Genomic DNA, 16,863 nt, shown 5'->3' on the forward strand with positions numbered 1-16,863 from the left:
TCACTGCTCTCCATTTTGTTGCAAGTTGAAGGTTTCAGTGTGGAGTTCAGTCTGTTCAGTACAGATAAATAAATACATATTATCAGTTTATGCGTAAATATTTTCTGTCCCCATGACAGAAAATATTTGAGAAGCACTGGTGTAAGCTAATGTTTCTACTCCTGTAACTTCAGGGCAAGGGTATCCATCTTTTTATTGGCCCACGGCACAATCTACGATAACTGGACAATGTAGGAAGTCCTAGAAGAGGTTGTCATTTAAAAAGAACAATTAAAAAAATTGAAAAATCTGCAGTAATTTGACAAAAATAAGTGAAAATGTTAAGAGAACAAGTTATTTTGCAATATTATGAGGAAAATAATATTTTGTGTTACATAGAGTATTAGATATTTAAGAAAAAAAATTAAGTTGTGATATTCTGAGAAAGAAAACAACAAAGTTCGAATTTTTGGAAATTGTTATGAGAATAAAGTTAAAATATTATGGGAATAAAGTCATAATTACAAGGGAAAAAAAGTTTAGAAGAGAAAGCAAAAAAAAAACACGCTAATTGGGGTCATTTTCCAAGGATAAAGTCAAAATATGAAAAGAAAAAAGCTGGATTGTAACGAGAAAAGCTGCAATTTTACGAGAATAAACTAGTAATGTTATGAGGAAAAACAATGTCGTTTTAGTAGCATAGAACTGAAATATTATTATTTTTTTATTATTATTTTAAGTCGTAATATTATGAGAAACAAACCAAAAAATAAAGTTGTAGTTTTTGGAAAATTACATTGGGGAAAAGTTTTAATAATATGGGAATAAAGTCATAACATGACGAAAATAACATTTATGAAAATTATATGAAGAAAAAGTTGAACTTTTTGAAAAAAAACCCCCAGCAAAAATAGACGAAAAGAGCAAAGAGGCAGGTTGATACTAATAATAGTAGGCGGGAATCAGCAACTAATTGTGCACAAGTCATTGAGCATTTGTCTAATGATGATGAAAATTTGAGGATATAAAGTATGTAGTCCATGTATGCTAGCATGTCTTCCAAAGCGGGGGGGGCGCCACAAATGTCTTTTCCAGTCATGTCATAGAATTTCTTCTTCACTGTCATACGTTATGATTCTGTTGCAGGGGATTTGTTGCTACATGTTCGTCCTTGCTGCCTGTGTTGCTCCCCCAGGGTCAAATCCTTCAGGGCCCGTTTGAGTGGTTGCACCACCCTCAGCTGCGGTGCAACGCGTCTTGATAACTGGTCGATGAAATGATACAAGCATGTTTTATACAACATTTGTGTTGACTGAGCCACCGTGCGAGACTGGCAGTGGGTGCATATTTATCACCAGCGACCGCACAAAAGGCAGATAAACAAAAGTGTTTACCGTTCCTACCTGGGAGTTACAGACACGCACTGCAATGGAATTCTTTATGTGACAATTCACAGTAACAATGGGACCTCAGTGCATTCTGTTTGAGCTTTATAGCTAAGAGGTGTGTGCAACATTTTTCATTTATTATCAAGTACGTTGCATAACACACCCGCAATATTTTTTTTGTGATGTCACTTCCTGTGTGGATGGACTGAGGCCCTGTCCACACGGGAACGTTCCTGAGATTTTGCATCCACACCAGGTGTCGCCAACCCATCGATTGTGAGCTACTAGTCGATCTTTCGGAGTTTGCCGGTCGATCGCAAGAACATTCGAAAAAAATGCCCTCACCTCCCGGAGAGCGACCAACAAGCATGCATTTTGTCCACTGAACACGCCCGTACGCCCCGCCGCTATCCGGGCAGCAACCCACAAGCCCCAGCAAGGAGCCGAGTCCCCAAAACGTGGCCGGAGGTACACTAGTACGCTGGCTTGCCTTGTACAGCAGAAAGGTTGAGCAAGAGAGGGAGGGAGTGACAGAGCGCATGCAGCGATGTGCCTGCGCCAACAACAGTAATTATTGCACGTTAATAGGGCTCAAAATCTGCCTTTGCTACCTCAAAGTTAAGGCACAATTATAACTCCATAGACGTGCACCTCCAAATCTTCGAGCCGGGATGAGGATGATCGTTAAGGGCTGACTGTTGTAGAGCCTTGACCAGCCCCGCTCTCCTCAATCTGCGTCGCTCACCCACTGCACTGAGCCAACAAGCCAAATAAGACTTGTGGTTTGCTCATGAAGCCGACGCCACAAGCCCAACCTCCACCAAGAGCCACAAAAGCGCGACTCAGGGGCCATCTGCGGCGTGTGGCTCATTTGTATAAAAATAGGCAAAATGAGAAAAAGCTGAAATGTTGAAACCAACAACCAATAACACAAAGCATATAAACGTATATATACAGTACATATGTATGTATATATGAATACAGCTCTACACTTCTCGGCAGGGTCCTTGAGGGCGCATGGGAGTTTGCCCAACCGGTCTACATGTGTTTTGTGGACAAGGAGAAGGCATTTGATCGTGCTCCTCGAGACATTCTTTGGGGAGTACTTCGGGAGTGTGGGGTACCAGACCACCTAATTCAGGCTGTTCATTCCCTGTATGACGGGTGTCAGAGTATGGTCCACATTGCCAGCCATAAATTGGACTCATTCCCAGCGAGGGTTGGACTCCGCCAGGGCTGCCCTTTGTCACCGATTCTGTTCATTACTTTTATGGAGAGAATTTCTTGGCGCAGTCAGGGCGTTGACGGGATCCGGTTTGGTGGCTGTAGGATTGGGTCTCTGCTTTTTGCAGATGATATTGTCCTGCCACGGCCTTCAACTCTCACTGGATCGGTTTGCAACCGAGTGTGAAGCGGCCAGGATGAGAATCAGCGCCTCCAAGTCCAGGGCACATCCGACTGGTAGAACACCTCGGGGAGGACCCAGGACTCATTGGAGAGATTATGTCTCTCAACTGGCCTGGGAATGCCCCGGGATCTGCCAAGAGGAGCTGGACGAAGTGGCCGGCGAGAGGGAAGCCAAGGCTTTCCTGCTTAGGCTGCTGGCTCCGCAACCCGACCTCAGATAAGCGGTAGAGACTGGATGGATGGACAATGAAAAAATATGACTGGACAAACAAACATTTACATTTAACTATTTAGCTTTGCAATCATCTTTTTCCCTCCTAATTTCTACAAAGTTACCTTGCATTGCTCCTCACGAGGCTAAAGTCTTTTGCTGTGTGTATGCAAGTGGCCCCCCACCTTCCTCATAGAGACAAAGCAACTCACTCTGTTCGTGGTTGTTATATGAAGCGTGTAGTTGCTGAACCAATGCACAGAGTGCTGTTTGGAGGCGAGATACGAGGAAAACAGACACACATGCACATGGCAGTATATGGAGGCCGGCAAATTTATCCAGTTCATTTTCATTTATCGTTAGTTTAATTAGTTAATTAATCCCATCCCGTTTTAATCTTGCAAGATTTCGTGACACCCCTACGCTTTATACTTCACATGACGCTACTGCCATCTTGTGGAGTTAATTAAAAAGATAAGTAAATACATCAGGAGGTTGCCTACAGCAACAGCAGTTAAAGCCAATTATTTGATCTGGTGCTAATTATCGCCCCTCTGGGTTACATGCTTTTTTAGCCCATGCAGTCTGCAACTCTGGTTAAATGAACAGAAGCTGAGTCACGCAACTGACATTTTAGAGCGCACGCAGAGGGAGGTAAAGCTGCTGGACGCTGACCACTTGTGATGGCAGCTACTGCCATCTGGTGGAGTTAATAAAAAAAACTACATAAGCTGGTTGCTTTCAGGCATAGTTGTTCATGCCAATGTTTTTTGCCCCGGCGCTATTTCGTGAGGCTTCGGTCGGCAACACACCCGGCGACTATAGGAGACTGTGGTTAATTGGAGCAGTATATGAAATACAGTAAACAAAATTTACTGCATTGAACATTTAAAAAAACAGAATAGAAAACAGCTCAATCCAGCGTCTTGCTTTGAGTTAAGCACAATGTGGTTAATATTTCATTGCTCTCTAAGAGTAGTTTAGTTCACCTTCTAAATGTTTTCGACATCCAGATGCAGACACTCCCTGCTGTATTACATATTTCATAAAAGTTGCAAGTGTAGCCTGGAAATCACCATGAAAATTGTTCTTTGACGCGACAATAGTCTTTTTTTTTTCCTCTCTGCTTTAATTGAATGGCTCCTTTCCGTGTGTGAATATTTCCAGTTTGAAAAACCCCAATCCCCAAATATCCTCTACAGTGGAATGAGTCACAAAGGTCATGTTATGGAAGCTATTCAAGTCTGAGGTGTAGCAGTCACGGCTTTGCATACATTTGAACATTATGAGGAAGGGGAAAAAAAACACACTTGTGCCTGCTGGTCCTGCGTGGTTCTTTGGAAAGGTTCCAGTTCCCATTGGCAATACCGGGACATCATTTCTCATGAACACCATGCAGGAGCTTAATCAAAAAACACTATTTGCCCATTTATTTCATTTAAATTTATAACACTGCAGGTAAAACAATTGCAGAAGAGTCGTTTTTATTTATTGTAGCTTACAAATCCCCAAGGGAAATAGTCTTTTTTTCACTGGACCACACAACTGTGTTGTTTGAAAGCCCATGTAAAGCCAGCAGTCTTAGAGGCACAGAGCTTTGATTGCACAGGGACACAAACCCTGGTTACTGTTAGTTCCATGCTGACAACAAAGGCAGCTTCCTAATTTGTCTTCAGTGTTTAAAGAAAAATAAGACCAATTAGGATCATTGAAGACGCTAAGTATGTTTTCATTGGAGAGAGGCTGTTGTTATTTCCGAAATGTAAAAACTAATATATAAGATGTTGATTTTTAACTTGAGTAATGATTTTGAAGTGCATGACAAAGTAGATAGGAAAACCTGGACCACATGGTCATTTGTTAAAAAGTATACACTCCTGATTAAAATTTTAAGATTTACATTTTGCATTAGTGTATCTTAAGGAGGTTCTAAGTAGAGCTTCAAAATGCAAAAAGAAGAAATGGGAGCGAGACATTTGAAAGCGCACGCAGAGGTAAATAAAGCTGCTCATTATACTTCAAATGCAGCTACTGCCATCTTGTGGAGTTAATATAAAAAACTACGTCAGCCTACAACCACCCAGCAACTGTAAGAGTCATTTAACAGAGGTACTGTGGGACTGTATGCAATACCACCACCGGTTAGCATGTGTTACCAATAGTGGTTCAAAAGAAAGCATTTTCCATAAATAATTAATTAAACTGCATAAAAATTGTCACTTTTGTTCAGCCAGAATAAAAGAAGTGGCGTTCACGGCTTCATGGCTGCCACTCACCGCACACACACAAAGGCGGTCTCAGCGAAGTGACCCACAGTTTGGAGTCACTGTGTGGTCATGATAGGCCAGGGGGCCTTTTTTTTTTTTTTTTTTTTTTTTTTTACCCACGGCACATTGTAAAAATAAAATTAAACCAAAAAAACCCAGCAAAAATGGGAAAAATAAAGCAAAAAGGAAAAATGTAAAGAGACGAAAATGAAATGTTGATACTATTAACTAATAATAAAACAAAGCTTTGTCTTTGAATATTTATACAATTTATTTTAGCCTTTTCACAAAATTAAAAAAAACTAAAAATGTGCAAGTGGGTCCCCAGTACCCTTTGATTTTGAGTATGTGGCCCTCGGTGGAAAAGGCTTGGACACCCCTGTGATAGGCTACCCATTCATTGATAGTTCACGCTTCTGAGCTAAACTATGCCAAATCACTATCATTAGCTGACAACAAACATACCTAGTGCATTTGTGTGTTACGTTTGTGTACAAAGAAGGACAAGGCGGGGTTGTAATGCTTTTAGTACATCCAAATGATGGTGCCCTCTCGGCAGCTGAAGGAACCAACTGCATACGGCCCCTTTAATAAGAGCATGCACAGTAAAACATCACTGTATTGCAATAACTAACAGTTGAAACTATATGGACAAATGTCTGGAGATAAGCAGTCTCATCAATTAATCAATGAGTGGATGAACAAGACAATTAAATTCTCCATTAATATTAATTTGTCATCAACTATGTGCTTCCAACTTTGTGGGAACAGTTTGAAAAAGGCTCCAAAGAAAAAGCAGCGTCTCAATAATACATGTGACACCCACCCACGTAATTCCATGTTCCCTTTCTCCGCCACATTGTTGCTTTCCCCCCCCCCCCTCCACCCCATTCCCCTTCAAGACTTGAGATTCATTGCTTCATACATTTGATTCGATTCAAATTTGTTAGTATCATCCTCGCTCACCCTCTCCTCTGTGGGTTTCACATGCAGTGGTATCTCCTCCTGACAATACATTGTGCTGTTGACATCAAGTTTTAGTAGGAGCCTGAGGGCACTGCGATATGTGGAGCAGCGCTTCACAGCGTTTCAAACGCTCCAGCTGCATGCTGCATGTCTCGTGTACTGGACGCTTTTATGTTACACCGCATGACGTCGTGCATTACAGACATACAGTGTTATGGATCTCGCCTGATTTTCCCATTGGTGAAGTCATTGCAAGCGCAGCCCACGTCCACAAACGATAGTACCCGTCATCGCTAGTGGCGGTGATACATCTCGAGAACATAAACTGGGCTGCAAGCTAAAGCTGTCCATTCATCCATCTACTGAACTCATCCCGTGCAAAACCCAAATAAAAATTAGCCAATCAATTAACTGACGAGTCTCCTTTCGTTGCCAGGTGTTCATAACATACGCCTGCCCATACCATAACCCCACCGCCACCACGGGCCACTCCATCCACAGCACAGGTGCATTTATCCATGGTATCACAAGATCCTGAGGCCCGTGTTTGTGCCATTCATCCACAACCATCGTTTCATGCTGCAGCATGGTAATGCACGGCCCCATGCCGCAAGGATTTGTATGCAATTCCCGGAAGCTGAAAACATTCTTAGTTCTTTCATGGCCAGCATACTCATCGGACTCAACACCCACTGAGCATATTTGAGATGCTCCACATTGGTGTATAGTAATCCCTTGTGTATTGCGGTTAATTGGTTCCAGACCAAACCATAAGTGCATTTCCGCAAAGTAGGATTCCTTATTCATACATGTAATATTTTCATAGTTAGAGCATAGAAAACCTTCTAAATATATATTTTTAAACATTAGAGCCCTCTAGACATGAGGTAATACCCCTATAGTCACCGTTACACTCCTATTACCAAATATAGTAGCTATAATAAGAGGAAATAATCCAGTTAAGACATAAATAAGACTCGTGTAATGCTCGTGTGTTCTGTAAATGTGTTCTGGTGCCAGGGCGAGATGAGTGGAGGACGGACAGGAAGTGATGTCAGGGGTGGAGAGTTGAGTTTTAGCTTGGCGTGGGTTACGGCCGCAACAGCAGGAGTAGTTACGGATTGTTGTGCCTGTTGTGAGATCATTCAAAAGCCTGTTCTTCCTGCAATCAAGTCTGCTGCTTGTGTGTCTCACCAAACATTACAGTAACATTACTGACACCTAGTGACCAGTGTAGAATACCATATCATCATAGCGTCTTTGAATGCGTCTTGAATGCCTTATATGTGTATTTTAGTTCATTTAGCTATTTTTGTGCTTGGGAATGCTTAATTTAGGCAAAGAATACATACGATTTACTTAAATAGGCATATTTTTTGACCGATAACAGGTGGTATTCAACCACGAAACAGCGTGATTTATTAATATGTTTTCTAAAAACCGTGTCAGAGTGAAGCCGCAAAATTTGAAGCGCGACGTAGCGAAGAATTACTGTATACGGCAGTGGTCCTCATTTGGTGGGTTGGCACCCAAAAGTGGGTGGCGGGTCTTCGCCTGAGAAAAGCTTTTAAAAAATAATATAATGACCCAATGTCTGTGAATGCACCTCACCTTCTGTCTGCGCTATTTGATTGCTACGCCGCCGCGCGGTCCACACCGTGTTTCTGGCCGGCTTTGTCAAGCTTGAGTGGAAGAGGAAGGACATCAAGTTGGAGACTTAACGTGCCTTCTACAGTATCTGACACACAGATATCAGCAGATATCTGCTGGAGAAGAGCGCGCCATAAAGACACAGCGTCCCAGCGCTGCAGTTCACGTTGTGTTGAACTATAATTACTCAGCTATAATTACAGCATTTATGGTAGCACTTCAATTATAGTATCTCTTTCAGGCGAGGAACCTGATGTGGTCATTGGAGCGGTATTCAGAATTGTGTCATATACCTTTGTATAGAATGGCGAGTATACTATCATTAAAATGCAATACTGTATATCATGATGGTAACGCAGCATTAAAAAGATGTGGTGATTTTCCATGGGTTAAACCTTGAAGCTGTGACTCAGCAGGTGTGTGCGGAGAGCTTTATACCTCCCAATATAAATACTTGATCACCAACCCACCTTTCTAAATGAGCACATTGGATTCTGTGCACTTTCTTCTTCTTGCTTTTCCTCTGAGAAATGAGTTGGTCTTTTTCCTGGAAAAAAAGACATGTTTTTGTTGACCATGCACGCGTTAAAGTCTTGTGTTTGTGTCTAGGTGGAGAGGTGCCCTACACCACCCTGGCAACACGAATGATGATGGGTGTTTGGTGGATGTTCGCTCTCATCGTCATCTCCTCCTACACAGCCAATTTAGCAGCCTTCCTGACCATCACGCGTATAGAGAACTCCATACAGTGAGTACCCAACAAATGATTACTTTTTTTGAGGCTTTTTGCCACCTTTTACGATATCTCAATGAATCATGGGTATAAAAAAGCAGGGGTGTCTAAATGTTTTTCCCAGCAAGGGCCACATAGTGAAAAATGAAAGGTTGCAAGGACCCACTTTGATATTTTGTGAAGCAACACATGTAGATACGCTAAGAAGTTTTATATTTCAAGAAAAAACGGCATCTCAGCTTCATGATATACGTTAGGTGAAAAAGACTATTAGTATCAACTTGGCTCTTTGCTTTTTTTTCCAGTTTTGCTGGGGTTTTTCAAAATATTATAACTTTCTTCTCAAATAATTTTTGTAAAAAAAAAAATTCTCCTAATTTTATTCCAATAACATTTTGACTTTATTCTCATAATATAACTTTTTCCCCAACCTAATGTTCCAAAATATACTTTATTTTGTTTTGTTTGTTTGACATAATACATAAAAACATATATTTTCTTTAATGTTTCAACTCTGTGCTACTAAAATGACATGATTTTTCCCCATAATATTACGAGTTTTGTGAAATTGCGATTGATTTTCTTTTCTTGTAAGAATATAACTTTTTTCTCTTATTTTGACATTATTCTCATAAAATCACAGCTGTTTTTTCCATTTTTGCAGTTTTTTTTATTTTCCATTTCAACTTTGTTCTTGTAAATTTTCTTCCCATAATATTATGAATTGACTTACATGACTTTATTTCTGTATTAGAACTTTTCCTCCACTTTATTTAGTTTGTTTCTCATAATATTACAACTTTTAAAAAATGTTTTTTTCAACTTTATGCTACTAGAATGATGTTATTTTTCCTCATAATGTTACAATGTTATTCTTGTAAAATTACAACTTTTTCTTGTTAGATTACAACTTTTTTTTCTCTTAATATTTTGACTTTATTTTTATAAAATTACTGCTGTTTTTTTCAATTTTTGCTGCATTTTTTTTTGTTTTTTTTCTGTTTTCTTGGTAAATTGCTAGAATGTGGCTCGGGCGAATAAAAAAATAGCCGCGTGCTGTAAATGGCCCCCCGGCCGCACTTTGGATAGCTCTGTACTAAAGAAACCTATAACCCTATTATGTAACCACTGTGCTTTATCAGTACTCTCTTATTATCGCTATTATTATCCGAAGTAGAAGTATAGTATTGTATTAGTGTTGGTTGTAGTAATACTTCAAATAAATACATACTTTATTATAGTAATACATAATACAAAGAACAACAATCATATATAAAATATTTATTTGAAATAAAAATAATTAATAAAAATGTAATGTATAGATGCTGTATATTAGAAATACACATTTAGATAAATTACAAATGATTAAATAGAAATAATAAAGAAAATAAGTTTGCCCCATCTCATGTAGACAAATAGGCTAAGCAAAAAATGATCACCTGTCAGTATGATTCAATAAAAAATTCACTGCAAAGATCTTGTTACTAAATACCTCACTGACAAAATGTAGCAAAATTGAATTTATTTGAGAATGAGAGTTTGCAGGCCACACTTTTACCTCCGATTTTGTACTTAAGATCGCAACACATAAAAGAATGTCCTTTTCTTCCATTTTGATGGCTGTATGAGATTTATTGGTAAAAAAGGTTGCCGTATTAGTGATGTAACACACCAATTTCACCCTGCGGCGGAGCAACGACACTCACATTCTGCTGACATCAACTTTGATGTTAAATGACGTAACTACAGTACATGTCCAGTGGAATACATTGTAATAGCCCACAAGCCAGTATGCATGTGTTGCTGCGTGATGTACAGCACATTGGAGGAACTTAGCACATTTCTGCTCAAGTTCACTATCACAACAAACTAATTCAATTGACACACAGCCCGAAACAATGCAGCCGTGTTGCATTGCTGACATGGCAGATTGTGTCAAGTACACACACACGCACACATTCTTCCTGAATGTGTGTGTGGGTGTGTAGCAAAGCACAAAGGTGGCCATTTTTAATGCATACGAAGCAACACAGGCACGCTCCCAAGCCCACCTTCTCCTTGAGTCGAGGGATTGTAAATTCCTGTTTCAGTTTTTCAATTTCAATGTGTGGGTGTGTGCGTGTGTGACCTTATTTGAGTGATGAAAATGTAGAAGATAAAGAATGAGACACCCCCATAAGAACAAATAAGGAGGCGTTTTTGGGTTTTTTTTTTTGCATGTTCCTGTTACTGTTATTGTCAGGGTCTTTTTTTTTTTTTTTTTGCACAGGCACAGTCCAGTGCTGTGAAAGGATCTCATCCTTGCATGTTTCTTGTGTGGTCTAGACAAAATGTCCCCACAAAGACATATCATCACAGTCTAGATGGGAAGCCACGCAAAGAACATACAGTATACACACTCCTGATCACTTGGAAAATTGCAAGAATGTACATTTTGCACTGTTGGATCTTAAGGAGGTTCTACGTAGAGCTTCAAAATGAAAAAGAAGAAATGGGACTGAGACAAACAAAATAAGCAATTTATTGCAAAGAAGCATTCTAAGCATTAAAGTGAAATAGGCTGTTCATCAGCTGATCAAAAGGTTAAGACCACAGCCTTTGAAAGCCAATGTCTTGGCAAAAATGTGGGTTCATTGTCATTTTTTGTCAGGTATTCACCCTGTCATGATCTCTTGATGGCAAAGACAAAACGGATTTCTCTCTTTGAACACGGTTGGATTGTTGAGCTGCATAAGCAAGACCTCTCGCAGCGCGCCCGGACGTTGGACGCAGTAAGACTGTCATTTGAAACTTCTTCAAAGATCCTGAGGGTTATAGAACAAAAAAGGCAAGTGGTAGACTCAGAAAAATGTTACTGGCCCAAAGCCCATTAGCTGTCCGTCAAGACACGGACGATCCTTGGCCCAAATGAAGGTTGTTACTAGTGCTGAATGCAGTCCAGTAACCATCAGACGGCATGTGCCAGAGCAGTGGTGTGAGAAGGAAAAATTGTCTTCAACGCCACAAAAGTGCCCATTTGGAATTTGCACGAGAGCACCAAACATGGGACATTGAAAGGTGGAAGAAAGACAGGCACGCAGACGGAACCACGTGACACTCCAAACCATAGAAGAAGAAAGAACGGATGCATGAAAGTCTGTCGTCATCCGCTTACGAACAGTGGAATTACTTCTGGAAATATTTCAACAAACAAAATATCAGGAGACTGTCGACCGAGGTGAGTCATGGGGCGAGGGCGGGTCTGTGACATCATCGTTCGCGTATCGCCTGTATAGGAGTAGCAGATACTGGCTGTGATATCGTCATATCAACTAAAAAAAGAGAACGTTATCTGTTGTTTGGGTGGCTTTATTTCAGAGTGGGCGGCAACATCTTGTCTCTCGCATAACGACAGCACAACTACAACTTTTCCATAAAACAGACATATTCCACAGATGTCACATTTGTGACATCTAGGGGCATTGAAGTGTAACAACAACACAAATACACTCACTGGCACACCGAGAGGGTCCTGTCGCAGCTGTCAGTGTGAAAAAAAACATATTTAAGTCGCTCCGGAGTCGTATAAGTTGCAGGACCAGCCAAACCATGAAAAAAAGTGCGACTTATAGTTTGGAAAAATACGGTAACCTTGACGGTCCTGAAGGCTTCCAATGTTATTGGTATGACAAGGAGATCCCACCTGAGATGTTTTGGAGGTGGCACCATCATGATCTGGGGGGCTTTTTCCTTGAATGGAACAATAGAGCTTCAGGTTGTGCAGGGGCGTCAAACGCCAAGTGGCTCTGTGAAATGTTGCAGAGGGCATCCCTCCTGACTGAAGGCCCTCGTCTGTGTGGCCCAGTGCTACAATTCACAATGCCTGCCTGATAATGCCTTCTTCCAGAGGTCCCCAAATGTCCCCAAAAAGGCAAGTGTCCTCACAGTGAACGTGGGAAGACGTGTGCCACACAAAACTAGAGAGATAACAACACACATTCAGTCTCTGTTTATATATCCTTGTGATAATGTGTGTTTTTCTCTAGTGTTCCTTTCCTGGTGGCACTCGGAAGCGTTCATCTCTCATTGGACTAATCAGAATTCCGCGGCATCCGTTATGCCCGCCAGTGTCCTCCCTCCTCCCGCTCCTCGACTCAGCTTCGGAATAAACATCATTTATTTCTCTCCATCTCGTCACTCTGCGCGTGCCTCGTGATTTCTGTCCTTCTTTCCAAACATTTCCCCTCATTTTTGCCTCAGTACTTTCATTTAATTTAGCTGAATTCACCTTTCGCTCCACGTTGTTCCACCCACTCCTCCCTTTAAAATGTGCCGCCATTAACAAGTGCCTCTCAGCTTGCTGAGTGAATTAAGGATTTCCATAAATTTTCATGCATTATCTTTAATGTGTTTACTCTTCCGGGGTCATTAGAGGCATAATTACTACCTCTCGGGCACCACCCACATGGCGCCCCCAGCCTCCAAAGATGGTCGCTCGGGTGCTGAATGAGTCTGAGTTAAAAAGGAGGACTGTGATGTTGGCGATTCGAGTGCTCTCTTAACGCGCGGACAGTTGATTTTGCATTGTAGGCAGAGAGAAGAGAGTGTTAGTGTGGGACTGAGACAACTAAATACCGTATTTCCTCAAATAATAAACGCCGGCGGCCTCCGCTTAAATAACTGCCTCACCTCAAATAGACGCCTTGTTTCTTTAACCTTCATATAAAAGTACATCAGGAGATTGCTTACAGCCACAGCTGTTCATGCCATGATTCTGCAGTTAACAGCTACAATTTGAGGACTATTTCAATACGAACATGAGGAGGAATGAGGTCATGTTGTTCTTAGTGTTTTAAGACGCCAGCCAGTAGGACAGAGGAGGTTTTTAACTATTAATGCCTTTTGTTTCACCCTGGAAATGAACTAACAAGCGAGCATTCAGGGCTCCTCTCTGGTCAATTTCACGCTTGGATGTTTTCACTCAATTTCGATCCTTTAGGAAAACAGCGAGAGGGCGGGCGATGGCGGCAAAGGCAGGATGAACACTGCGGAGTGGTAACTGAGAGAGGAAGGATGTGGTCTAAAACCAAAAACACACAAGTGGTACAAAACCATAATCTACGCCATAATCTGTCAATCTGTCAATCTGTCTGTCTGTCTGTCTGCCTGTGAATAGTGTCATTCATCCAGGTCATTGTATTCTCAGGTCACCTATCTATTAGCATTTTTCTATTTTCTGCCGAGGAGCCTCCCGCAGATACGACCGAGTATTCCGCTATTTCCGTGTTTTTTTTACATTCCCGCCACCCCTCTCACCATTAGCGCTGTTTTGACAACCCACCGCGTCCCATCCTGCCAACCCGAACATGGTGAAGCAAAGCATCGGCTCGAGTATATGCTGCGTGGGGACTCGCTGCAGCTCGCACACAGTGGTTCAAAGTCTATAACCTCCTAAACGTTGCATAAACATGGATTGAAGTTACAGATGTCCGCCATCTCCTGGTGCAAAGTATTAACTACATGAGGCACCATATTTGCAGCAATGGCTTGTTAAATTCAGCAGTGCTGCTCATAGCGATTTTGCCACTTTGGTGCTTAAAGAGCTATTACAAGAAGAGAATAATTCATTTTTTTTTTTTTTTAAATGTCTACAAATTGCTGCGATTGGCTGGCGACCAGTCCAGGGTGAGTTTGGGTATATAATCCTCCATCTTGGCAGTCAAATTCACGCATTCATTTGGCAGAGCATAAGAATATATTGAATGCATTTGACTTTCTGCTAGCTAGTGCTGCTGTTAAAAAAAAAAAAAAAAAAAAAAAAAAAAACCTGGCTTTTCCTCTATGGAAGAACGGCAGTGACAAGCACCTTCCAGCTCGCATACACCTGACCACTTCAGGATGAAGCAGTACTACAAGTGCCTCCTATATGACATTTTTACATATTTTGTTGTCCGTTACAAGCGCTGTAGAAAGTCATGGTGTATAATAAATGTTGCTACAACATTATTTTATTGGGAACAAACACAAAGTGGCAGGCGCCATGATCCAACTCACCGTGCAGTGTGATGGTAAGCAGGCATGCTTGCGGCAGCTTCACTTTATCAGGAAATAATGTGCAAATTCAACGATTTTCACTTAAGAAAATGTTAAAAACGATTGGACTCCCGCAGAAAATACATCACAAATAAACTGGACACTAACTGGTTAGCTCGGTAGCATCTTATGTTTAAAGTGGCGATCGTCCTTTGTGTTCCTGCAGTGATCCCGCAGCCTGCGCATTGCAGTTGAGCAGTGTGTTGTAAAAGAATAATAGGAGTGTAAAGGTGACTATGGGGTGTTATTTAATGTCTATAGGGCTCTAATAATGGTCAAAATTCTATTTAGAAAGTCATCAACAGGTTTTCTATGCTCTAACTACAAAAATATCCCATGTATTATTATTGAATCCAACTTGGCGGAAATTCACTTATTGTGGTTGGATCTGGAACCAATTAACTGCTATAAACATGGGACCGTAGTACATAAATTATTATATGTCACTTTATTACATGTCACTTTATCAACACTCCTTACTGTTGCTTTAATGTCGTAAAAATGATGATATTCTTATGTCTTACCGTCATGCCATTGCCCACTCAAGTAAAAAGGAGGACAACTTTGGAGTGCTCCAACCAGATTTTTAAAAAATAATAATAATTTTTACTGCCTGCCTCGCTTGTCCTCACTGCTTTGCTCTATTAGTCCCGTCTAAGCGAGCACACACCAGGAAATAACAAGCTTAAGGCCACTGACAGCGTTCCACTAAAGGGAGAATCTTTGGTCAAAGAGCGCCTCTGATTGGCACGACATGTATTCCCACACGACGACCATTAAAGCAAGTGATTCATTGACCGCAATAAAAAATTCATGTTAACATCAAAGTCCATTAAAATGTTCAAATGCATTTGTTTAGACGGGTCAGGGAGACGGCTGAAGACAGGGTTCAAGAAGGAACCGCAAGAGTCACGACCTTCCATAAACGCTACAGTGTCTTTGTGAGTGAGTCAGCATCTTTGTAATGAGGGCCCGCACTGCCCTCCATCAATCAGTCTGGGCCGGCTGTTAAATATGCTTGGAGCGTCGTCGAGTACCACTCAATCAAATGAATAATACAAGTAATATGTTAAATAGAAAATAATACATACAAAATCAAAACTGCCTATTATCAATTTGATGTATTTGCTATTTTTGGTCAAATGCAATTCAATGTAAAAAATGAAAATATACAATACAGTAGAATTATACAATGTGATTTTTAATTACAATTTGATTGTAAAATAAATTATATTTTAATCAATGATACGCTAAGTGATTGTATTGGACAGCTATTGGACAAAGCTGAGCTGCATTCGTTTTTTCTAAAATACATGAATAACTTCCTAGCATATCTACACGTGTTGCCATACAAAACATCAAAGTGGCCCCTGCATCCTTTCATTTTTAAGTATGTGGCCATCACTGGAAAAAGTTTAGACACCCCTACCCTAAACAAATGTGGGGACTTGCTTATCTAATAATGCAATAAGGCAACCCCCATGTTGGCATTGTAACCAGGGTACAATATAGGACGTGTTACTTGCACAGATTTTTTTTTATTGACTTGTTATATTTAGGCCGTATGAATTCTGCCTAGAAAACACGTGACTTGACCAACGGACAAGTTGAGTTAATAAAAAGAATTTATAGTTAATTTGCAGGTACAGGACGATGTAAATATATGTCACTTCTCGTCATCCCAGGTCCCTCCAAGACTTGTCCAAGCAGACCGAGCTTCCTTACGGCACCGTGTTGGACTCTGCCGTGTACGACCAGGTGCGCTCCAAGGCCATGAACCCTTTCGAAAGAGACCCCATGTACTCACAGATGTGGCGGATGATCAACCGCACGGGAGGCGCCGAGAACAACGTGGAAGAGTCCAAGGAGGGCATCCGAAAGGTAAGAGTTGACGGTAGCGACATGATCTGGGGAAGCATGGGCGCTGCCGGGCACTGGGAGACCGGGAAGACCTGGGTTCGAATCTCGGCTTGGGCATCTCTTTGTGGAGTTTGCATGTTCTCCCCGTGTGTGCGTGGGTTTTCTCCGGGTACTCTGGTTTCCTCCCACATTCCAAAAACATGCATGTTAGCTTAATTGGCGACTCTAAATCATCCATAGGTATGAATGTGAGTGTGTATGGTTGAGTGTGTATGCCCTGTGATTGGCTGACGACCAGTCCAGGGTGTACCCTGCCTCTCGCCTGAAGTC

At 41.2% G+C, this 16,863-nt stretch overlaps 1 protein-coding gene across 10 annotated transcripts in view; it reads left to right on the forward strand.

The window, feature by feature from the left end:
- grid2 (glutamate receptor, ionotropic, delta 2) overlaps positions 1-16,863 on the forward strand; it is a 514,233-nt gene that overhangs the window by 419,071 nt on the left and 78,299 nt on the right. For all 10 annotated transcript variants that reach the window (XR_008570124.1, XR_008570125.1, XR_008570128.1 and 7 more), the window contains 2 exons: positions 8,478-8,616; positions 16,359-16,554. Coding sequence is in view for 5 of the 10 variants with exons in the window: in XM_054774557.1 (XP_054630532.1) it covers positions 8,478-8,616; positions 16,359-16,554 (335 nt within the window). In the remaining 5 variants the exon portion in view is untranslated. The remainder of the gene's footprint in view (positions 1-8,477; positions 8,617-16,358; positions 16,555-16,863) is intronic.

Source organism: Dunckerocampus dactyliophorus, chromosome 4 (genome assembly GCF_027744805.1).
Source record: "Dunckerocampus dactyliophorus isolate RoL2022-P2 chromosome 4, RoL_Ddac_1.1, whole genome shotgun sequence".
Taxonomy (NCBI): Eukaryota; Metazoa; Chordata; class Actinopteri; order Syngnathiformes; family Syngnathidae; genus Dunckerocampus; species Dunckerocampus dactyliophorus.